The sequence below is a fragment of the Suillus subaureus genome (assembly GCF_016647635.1).
Source record: "Suillus subaureus strain MN1 chromosome Unknown BJ212scaffold_303, whole genome shotgun sequence".
In the NCBI taxonomy this organism is placed as follows: Eukaryota; Fungi; Basidiomycota; class Agaricomycetes; order Boletales; family Suillaceae; genus Suillus; species Suillus subaureus.
The window spans coordinates 10,825-21,232 of NW_024538859.1; the positions used below are offsets into that span (position 1 = coordinate 10,825).

Genomic DNA, 10,408 nt, shown 5'->3' on the forward strand with positions numbered 1-10,408 from the left:
ACAACTGACATCATGTAGTTTTGCACCAGCACAGAAGGTGAGTGTGTATCTGGTACATCAACATCAACATCAGTACACCATGAGGCATTGGCAAGGTGGATGCACAGGTGCTGCAACATTGCCTTCATCAACCTGGAAATCTTCATGGATAATACCATGAATTCTTACTTCAGTATGTACCTTAGACACAAGAAGGAGCTTCTATGTTGAGTGTCCATAGATCTGTTGGCCAGGATGGTTTACAGCCCAGGGTTAAATGTCTACTTCATTGACAATAGTGCAATGTATTGACATACCACACAAGATGCTGTGCAGGGGGCTAGAATGAAGTGGGAAGGTCGCCACACAACATGCTGTGCACAGGGATAGGAGGGAGTTGAAAGAAAGTGATTGAATCATATAGTCAGGTTACAGTAAATACAAAAGATGCAGATGTATTGCTATGAAGAAGCTACAGAATTGGGGAGGGGAAACATTGAGGTCAAATAACTGGAGGTTCAAAGGGGGGAGGGGAGGGTACATCATCTGTGTAGGGCTGACTATTCAGGCAGTCATGAAGGACCCATGAGAACCCCCATGGAACCCAGGCTGGCGTCCGGACAAAAATTGACCCAAACGACCACTCCACCCAGGTTACAGTCCAGACACAAAATGTCTAATTTGGGTGTCAACTCAGGTGAACATCCAGACATCTGCGAGGGGGGTGGTGGTATGCCAGGTCGAAGTCTGGACAAATATGGTAGAGTAGTGTAGCGGAACGACACAGTCGATAATGTTGAACGCGAGAGTTCGAATCTTGCTTAATGCTTTTTGCAGCTTCCATTGGACGCTTGAAGTTCGAATGAGCAAGTCGACTACTATATGTGATGCCCACAAAAGTGCAACTGGCGCAAACCAACATCTTTTTTCTTTCATTGGTACAGTTCTCCTGTCTCACGTCTAGTTATGAACGAGCTCGACCTCGTTTGTCCCCCTATTTTTCACCCTCATGAATGGATTGGCAAAGGCCATAAATATGATTTAAAAAAACTTCCACAATCAGTGGTCTTTGCTCGTTCTGCAGCACTCGAGATTCCCCAAGGGCACATACACCACATCCCATCTCGCGACCTTTCCGTTCACGATTTTCTGCAGCTGTCATTGCCTGCCCCCTCCTCGACCATTGTTTCTGTGAAAGTCAATTGTTGGTTTAGCCATGACCCTCCAGACATTGACTTATCCTACCTCAAAACTCGGCCCATCCCCTCTGAACGTGTATTGGCAGAGATCAACTCTGCCATCAGTCAAGCATGGCTCGACGGTGCTCAATCGTTGGCGGACCCACGTTACAATGACGGCCGAGATCGTTTACCATTGTGGGCCCTGACGTGGTGGCGCGAGTTCGCCACTACTGTTCGCCATCAGACAGCTTGGAGAAAATGCGAGGAATGGCTTACGAAGGAGTCGAAAACAGCTGAGGCTGTCATTTTGATGATGGAGGCTCACAATCTCCTTGCTGTTCTGCCGTGGAGAGCAGACACTGGATGGCGCAGCTCGACCTTGGAGTTAACGCATCTGCTTGGGACAGACTGGATATCCGACGAGCTAGAAGACATGATGATGGCACACCTTGGACGCCGAGCTCGCGCACGATTCCTTCATGCACGGATACTCATCGGAAGCGCACTGCTTGGACAGGCTGTGATGGGTGCCACTAGTACCCATGACAAGTCCTCGGTAAAGATACCACTCCTCGAGCGCTACCACACTCAGATCGTTAGCCTCAACTATCAAAAGCTATTTTTCCCAGTTCACGTACAGGAAAACCATTGGATTGCGGCCGGAGTAGACTTCGATACGAAAACAATTTCTATCGGTATGTTAGTTTTGCACAGACACAGTCTCAGTGATTGCAATATACTCGAAAGGTGGCGGTAAAAACGGCAAACACGCTGCTGTTGACAAAGCAGACGCTATCGCTGGTGTCTCGTACCTTGGCGTCCAAATCTACCAGCAACATTTTCATCGTCATTTTCGTTCCATTCCTGATGCAACCGCCATGTTCCAATGCAACCACTTTGCCTTCCTTCCTTCTGCTGCCTTTCTCTGTCTACTTTCATCTAAGCCCAACCTAACGCGCTCGGGACTCGAACTTGCACCTGCAGACCTCACAGACTTCAATATCCTATCAACTGCTTTGCCTCAGTTGGCGGAAGCGGCCAAATTGTTCCGCAAGAGGACTTCGGGGAACGGGGCCACACAGAGGGATGAAGAAGGCGATTTTTGATTGTTTTTTGCTTCTCGTGGCTATTCTAAACACACCTAGCTACTTAGAATAAGAAAAAACGCATTTTTTGAGATTTTTGGTAACCTGGGTCAGAGTCCGGACAAAATTCAGCCCTCAGGTGAACCCAGGACGGCATCCGGACAAAAATCCCCAAAACGTGTCCGGACAAGTTTGGGCCTCAGCCGACCTGGGTTCTAAAGGGGTTCTCATGGGTCCTAGTCACGACCAATCGGACAAGAACAGGAAAAAAAAGAGCCGGCGGAGTCGGGAATTGGCGCGTGAGCGGCGCTACGATTTGGTACGCATGTAGCGGAGCGGAGCTTGAATTCAACTAGGCAAGGGCTGAACATCCGAGTCGCGCAGGAATCTTTCAACCGTTTCAGTGTTTCACAGCCCAATTTGATCTGCGTAATCATCGGGGTAACTACCAGGAACTAATAGGCGTTCCTACATAGGTATCCATACGATTGGGAAGCTGACCCTCGACTCTCGAGCATGGCCCGGGAGTGTAGATTGATATGCATTGAAAGGATGTACGTATTCTTTACTGAATTTCCATTCATACCTATGGACTGTGTATTGACCCGCGCTTCATCTGCTCCGGTGCATAATTGGCCTCTGCAGCCTTGATGTATATCCGTGCAAAACGTGTCATATACAGCGGCCGGTGATCGTGAGTTTGCGACACATTTGAACTTGATCGCGGTTTGACATACAGCGGCTCTAGTACGGTGGTAAGCCAATAAATGTTATGCTATAGAGTTTGGGAGCATTCACTTAAGTATTGGTTCCATCGATACCAGCCATAGGTTTTGTACTAAGCGTGGTGATACTTGTCTTGGACCTCTTGGCACGCTCAACTCGGAAAACGATGGCGCATTTTCAAGTTGCCACATATACATGTTAGCCTGCTATAAAGTGGACGACTGTGAAGTCAAAGCCCTCCCTCATCACTACGGGCCCAACAGCTCCAGCCATGGTCAATACTACAACTACAGCGGGTCTCATTGGCGTTGTTCTTCTGGCTCGCCACGGCGACAGGACGGCATACTATCAAAGCCCAACTACATACAACTCTACCCAAGCATACATCACCCCTCTTGGAGAGGTGAGAGCTCTGTGTTACAATACTAGATCTCGCTCACGAGTGTTTAGCAACAAGAATTTGAACTCGGGAGTTTTCTTCGTAACACGTATCTCAATCCCAATTCGCCGTCTTTCATCCAGAATATCAGCACTGACGTGGTAAACATCGATCAGCTGACTGTCCGCGCAGACGCTGGTGGAGGAAATGTCATCCTTAACTCTGCGTATGCTCTGCTTCAGGGTCTCTACCCATCCACAAAAAAGTCAGAGATAACTCTGGCGAATGGTACAACGGTTTTTCCTCCTCTTGGAGGATACCAATATGTTCCAGGCAAGTCAGTTAGGGCTCTCTTTTGTTCTCTAATTAATGTGCTGCAGTGGAATCTTTGGAATTTTGGCAGAGTCCATCTCTCACGAGCTGGATGGAATGCGAGGTATGAAATCCATTGTACCTTCTGGAGGTCATTTCATAATGCCCAACAACAGTATTTCCAATATCACCTGGCTAGAATTTACGCTTCATTCGCATTCATAAACATGTCCACCACTGCCGCGCCCTTCCTGACCGCCTTAAAACCTTACTTGGGGAGCGTCAGTAACAACTTCACGAACATGGTATGTCACCTCATTGCATCTGTGAAAGCTTTTCTGACAAAATTGTTCAGTGGAATGTAAGAGTTCATTTGAATGTTTTCAGGCCAAGCCTATATTGTCTCGCAGATATACGACCATGTCAATGTCCAGTACACCTATAACAAGACCTATTACGAAACCCTGCCTCCCACCTTCCTCCAGCAAGCTCGCTATTATTCTGATTGGCTCCAGCGCAATGTCTTCACCGATTCTGTGCAAAATGGTATCGGCCAAAGTAGGTTTAGACTCAATGCTGAAAAAGTGCCCCACTAACGTTGCTGCAGTTCCTATTCGCACACTCCTACCGGAGGTCTTTTGGGCCTTGGGTAACATGACAAAGACATCTAACCAAGTCAAGATGAATATTCAGGAAATCGATTACAAGCCATTTATCAGTCTGTTTAACGTCACGAATGCCACCGTGACTGACCCCGAGATCACTGGTACCGGTCAGTATCAACAGTGTATGAACTCAACACTGCAGACTGATACTAGTTCACAGTCAACTATGCTTCTGTCGTTGCCCTTGAGTTGTCGCAGAACTCGCAGGGTCAGCATGAGGTCAGCATGAAGTTCAAGAACGGTACTCAGGACAGCCAGTTCCGTCAGCTTAAGATGTTCGGCAACACAAGCATCACGCTTGACAGTTTTATTAACCAACTCTTTGTGAGCTGCTCTTTACAGCGCATATGTTTTCTTGCTCACAGCTTCATTTAGTGGACTACAATCAACTCCACTAACAACTGGTGCTTCTCCTGCAATCAGACTGTCCTCCGCGGATGCTCTGTCTTCAATTACAGTAACGACCCCTTCTTGAACGGCTATGGTACTGGTTATACGGGCTAGAAGCCATGAGACCACGGGTGTCTTTTGATTTCTGTAATGTAAAACTGTCTAATTCTTTTAAATAATCTATCGTTCCTTGGGACTTGACTCCAATGAGCGAGGACATTTAAACTTCCAGCAAGTACGTACATCGAACAACAGCGTCTTCTAGAATGCACTCCAATTTCCCTTTCGAAGACGAATGACTCTTCCCTGAAAGGAAGGTCTGGAGTTCTCGTTGTGCCCATGTGAGACATACTTACTTGTGGTTTCCAGTACAGGGAAGTTTTTCCGGGTTTTTCTGGACCAGTGATTCCCGAAGTGCTTGCTGCAACGTGAGTTTGAACAACAAATCTAGGCTTGACTGCGTGACAATTTGAACCACAAACTTATATTTACAACCTTTACAATAGATCTTATTTTCAAATTACAAACTAGCCCTTCCACCAGTCAACAAATTAATTGACACCAGAACTCAGTTGGACCTTGCACGGCTGAAAATTATTGTGTGTAGATATTCTCAGCGTCCTTCTAACTGGAATGGAAAATCGTGGACGGAAAACAGGAGTCCTACATGAGCCAGGCACTACCTGAGCACCAAACAAGCTGTCGAGTAGTATCGCATCCAGATTCAAGTGTGTTCTACTTGTATTTATGGCGATGGCAACCCATAGCTGAGGTATTTGGTTGATATCGTTTGACTTTATATCCGCGGTGATTCTACGTTAGTTTGCCTCGGGGATCCTAACTTGTTCTTGTTCGATATTTGAAATGTGGTCGCATGATGGTGTCACATGCAAAGTGATTTCGAGCGCAGTGAGTCAAGTTTTATAGACTTGAATGCAGGTCCTGAAAACTCAAATGTCGACAAGAAATGTCCCTTAGTTGAGCGAGACATCAGACTGGCCCTTCAGTAATACGTGAGGGGCGCCGCAAGCAATAAGAATGGAAACTCCAGTTAGTGTTGGCGGAGTTATATATCTGCGGTTAATACGTCATGGTTGGTCTACCTCGGGGACACTACCCTTGCCCCCGCCTGCCATACGAACCGTGATTGCATGATGTTGCCACTGATAGCGCGCGGTCACTGGCCTTCGACAGACTTGATTGAATGAGACGACATAGAAGTATCCTTCAAATGAGACATCCCGTTTGCCTGCATGCTGCACTGACCTCCACGTGGGAATTCGGTTTCTGCAATACTTAGAAGTGACTGTCCAGCGCAGCACTCGATGTTACTGGCAGCTAGACCAAAAGGTCAAATGTAATCTTTCATTGCGGGCAAGAGACGTCTGGGCTTCAGCTTGCGGGCAATCAGGCTTGCTCCGCCAACTCAGATGGAAACATAAGATTTAATTCAGGCGCTACATACCGCTGACTGGCAATAACAAGAATTTCCCTATTGGCGAGTCCCTGTCATCGGTTACGACCTTGGGAGATCCATTCGTCTCATTGACTCCTCATGCGCGTGACAGGATAGTGAGACTGGAGCACAATGGCTTGGCGGCAGAAGTCAGATCTAGGCAATAATAGTCAGAGGCAATCAGAAAGCACATGATTAGGCTGAATAATCAAGATTCTCGATGAAATAACAGTCAAACGAGTGACTTCCAACGCTACACCAGTCCCCCTTCTAGACTGACATTCATGGGCGGGCAGCCAACGTTGACAAGTCCATTCTGTAAAACAGGATTTAGTTGCATGCAACGAAGGAAGTGAGACCAACGTCGCCAACCGCATTGGCAACAAGACGAAATATTTTGCGAACCACGTTGTAGCTGCCGACTGACGGGACCTCGTCGTGCACGATTAGGGCACGAAAAAAACTCTCACACGGAAGGAGAGTACCCGTAGCACTAGATCCTACCAGTCTGGCATTAGCCACCGGAAGCGACAGCGAAGGCCACAGAGAACGGGACAGCAAGGGGACGGGCAAACATTTTCAAAGAAGAGAGGATTTGGAGAGCTGAAAAATTAGGGAATTCGAGGGCTAGTCAAATACTGAGCAGTGAAGAGATGGAACTCGGTGAGCCTGTCTTTTATACGCTAGCAGAGTCTAGCTCAGACCAAAAATTCTTTTGCCTGGGCCCGCAATTTTTGACATGCTAAGCGGATGACACAAATCATACAATTGAAGGACGTAAGATCGTAAGATATCGCGACGCGTGAGGGCACCTGCCTTTATTTTTACTTTGATGTTCACAGAATGATTGACCAGCAAATATTACATAATGGCGAACTGGAAAATCGAAAACGCGGTTGTCACTGATCACGTGACTCTGTAACTCTCATCCAACTTTGGTCCTCAGTTTAAGCTTCGCAGGTATCAAGCTGTCTTCCTCACGCTATGTCAAAGTCGCCCAAGAAAAAACGTGATACCTGCGCTGCCTTATATTCTACTGGTATACAGTGTGGTGTACCGACTGTTGACGGTCCACTTTGGTGCCCACGGCACAATGAGGTAAGTTCCTCGAAGTTCAAACACACCCCGGGCGACGGTACTGTATGGAGTTAAGCCGGTAGTTTAAATCTCGTTCCAGGAACGACTGAAGCTGTATGCCAACTACAAGGCGCATCATGTACTGCTCGATACACTTGTCGATAACCCAGCGTGCAGCGATGTCACGACAATCCTGGGGTGCACTTCGCTTCCGCTCCTCAAGGAATGGAATGATTGCTTGAGGCTCAAGTATAATTTGTTGACCAGGTACATGCCTTTATGAGTTTCGACTTACTCTCATTCACTGAGTGCCTGCGGAAGATGTATAGAAGCTCGAGTCTACTTCTCCGAGCGTTTTTTCGGGTGAGTGACGTTCCCTGTATCCATTTGACTTCATTGATTGTATTGATTTTTTCCATGATAGCAACGACATGGTATGAGATTCTAAGTGGAATTTTGGACCTGATTTCACGTGCAGGACAGGACTTTGGTCACAAAGCCTTTTGGGAATCCCTCGTCAAGAAACGTGCTGAAGTTGAAAGATTCTTGTACTACGTCGAGACGCGGGCCTATCAACTCATCCTACAGGCACAGAATGCGCTTTGGTCTTGGATCGCGACCCCGATGCCTACGAATCAGGAGACTGCTCAGGCTATGGCGACGAATCTCTTGGTCGTGACGTATCCTTCCATTCTATAGAGAGCGATCGGGGTGCAGCTATCGACTATCCTCTGGAGGCGGTACTGCGCGAGAAGTCTTGTGGAATTCCTGGAGAAAATTAGGTCTCGTCTGGCCCGATACTGCGCTCCTTCTGGATCCAAGTATCACGATGAACGACTAGAAGTCATATACGCCTATGTGCGCCGCGGAATTTTCACGGAGCCAGCCCTTATGTTCTTGTCTCAGAGCTACGATAGTGTCATGGCGCTTCTCAGCGATGACAACCTGGACTTGGTGACATTGGAAAAGATCTGGAATGCTATCAAGACTTTATGTGTCCACGATATCAGAGATGCGGTGGACGACGTTCTGCTGGGCCAATGGAGAAGGCGACTACGTAATGGTCTTGGGGGGTAAGGTTTTCAAGGAGGCCAGCGGTGAGGAGTGGCCTTTGCACGCCTGGGGCCACATGATGGCAATTTACCATTGCTACTCTGCTCTCCGCGCACGACGTGTAAGACGGTACGCATCTATTCCGTACACCCGCGAGTTAGTAGCCTATGTTTCAGTTCTCCAGGTGGACGAAGTCATTGCCATGACCCGATTTGCCTTGTTCTCCGAGACAGCCCTCTCCCAATCGTATATGAAATACGAATACGGCTTCGACGGTGCGAAAGAACTGATCTTGGCAGGTTTCATTCCCAGTGACATACCGCTCTCCTCACCTCGGCACTCTATCATCTGCACGGATGGCGGTCCTCAGTTGTTCGGGCTCATGTGGGAGGAGACGAAGCGCAACCTATCTCTGTACGGCTCCCTATCTCTCAATGATGCCAAAGCACAAGCCTTTGTCAACGGCTGCATCCGACATCCTGACATCATGGTCATGTTGCGCAAGAGGGCAGACGGACGTGTCATCCGCTCGCGGCCGGTGGTTTGGACCTCGCGGAAGCGACACGCGCGGAGCCGGTCGGCACTCGCGTCCATACCATGGGAGAAGACTCGCGACATCGTGCGCTGCGAGGACGATGACCTGGAAGAGGCGCAACCCTCGGGATGGAATCACGAGAAGATCGAGGACTGCTTGATGGTAGTGCTCGTTGATGGAGGCGATGGCAACATGGGCGACTTTGTGCGTAAGCTGGTGGAGATTTGGTGCCAGGTGTACCATGTCAAGGATAAGAAAGAGCTTTACTCCGCGTTGGAGACACCGTTCGTAGAGGCTGGGGAGCTCGAGCAATGCACCTGTGACCAATATGAGGTCACATTCAACGTTATGAGCGCGTATGAGAGTTTGTGGGGGACCCCGCCGCCGCCTTGGTTAGTAGAGAATCCAAATAGGTTCCGCCTGGCGACAGATTCATTTTGAACGGGACTCCTTGGAGTTTCCTTCACGACAAGCTACTTATGCAGGAAAGCAACGGACTTGTAATAAGTTAGGTGATAGTTTCGTGCATATACTTGTATCATAGCGCTACCCCATACCTTGGATTATACCCTCTATCGTAACGACGCCGCGCCAGCCCCCCACTCGCTTATTCTTGGCATGTTTTGTGTCAATCAAATTAAACTCAAACTAGTCTTTCATTTTGTTTTGCGTTGGTAAATGACTGCTAAATTCTAATCCTATATGCATCAGGAAAACGTAATTCACTACAGAGTGCTACAGAGCGCTCTGTAACACTCTGTAATGAATTACGTTTTCCTGATGTGATTGAATGCTACTGCGACTCGTACTACAGACATCCGTCTTGACCAGTCTTAGCTAAGTGGTAGGTGTGGTAGGCTATAAATCTGTTGCAGGTTCGAGACTTGCTCAACAATATTTCTTTACCACGCCTCGCGAGGGCGTCTCAAAAATATAAGGTATATTGCGTATACGTACGTCCCAACCTAGATTCTCGACAGACTGACCAAAACCATCAAGATTCACCGCCAAACGAAAAATGTTTCATGGGGCCAGAGACCAGGAGAATGCACACAAGCTGAGGACAGTGTGAGTCTGGCAGTCAGGAAAACGATGTGACCTCCCCACCTTTAGCTTTCAAGTCGCCCTCTGTCGTGTTGGCATCTAAGAGCCAGCGACTGAAGGAGTGCTCGTCGATGAGGCTTCAGCGAGACTGGCACAATTGAAAGTGGCAGACCGAGCCATATCATTCTGATGTGTAGTTTGCGTGCGCTCCTGTTTATGTCGATGCCAAGGCGGAACAAAAGATTGCTTACTTTCGATTCCCGCAGCAAGACCTAGGCACTAGACAGACATGTCAACAGAGGTCACCGTGAAACTCTAAATACAGGAACCTGGCACCTTCCGGACGAGGATAAACGCAAAAATGGTATTGATACTGGTCCCCTTGAGCAGAATTTCGAGTTCTGCATTGGTTCATTTAATTGGCACACATTATAAAACAAATCGTGGTGCAGACCATTAATGCGGCTGTGTGGAATTTCGTCCTCGGATTAGCTGCTAGATTCATAGAGATGGATTAGAGGGGCAA

At 47.9% G+C, this 10,408-nt stretch overlaps 1 protein-coding gene across 1 annotated transcript; it reads left to right on the forward strand.

Annotated features, from left to right (window-relative positions):
• The first annotated feature begins 555 nt into the window (after positions 1-555).
• Positions 556-2,303, forward strand: BJ212DRAFT_1410038 (uncharacterized protein). The gene is made up of 3 exons (XM_041337472.1): positions 556-906; positions 946-1,855; positions 1,950-2,303. Exons 2-3 carry the CDS (start codon positions 946-948, stop codon positions 2,264-2,266), a joined length of 1,227 nt encoding a protein of 408 aa, XP_041185263.1. The 5' UTR covers positions 556-906; the 3' UTR covers positions 2,267-2,303.
• Positions 2,304-10,408: the final 8,105 nt, after the last annotated feature.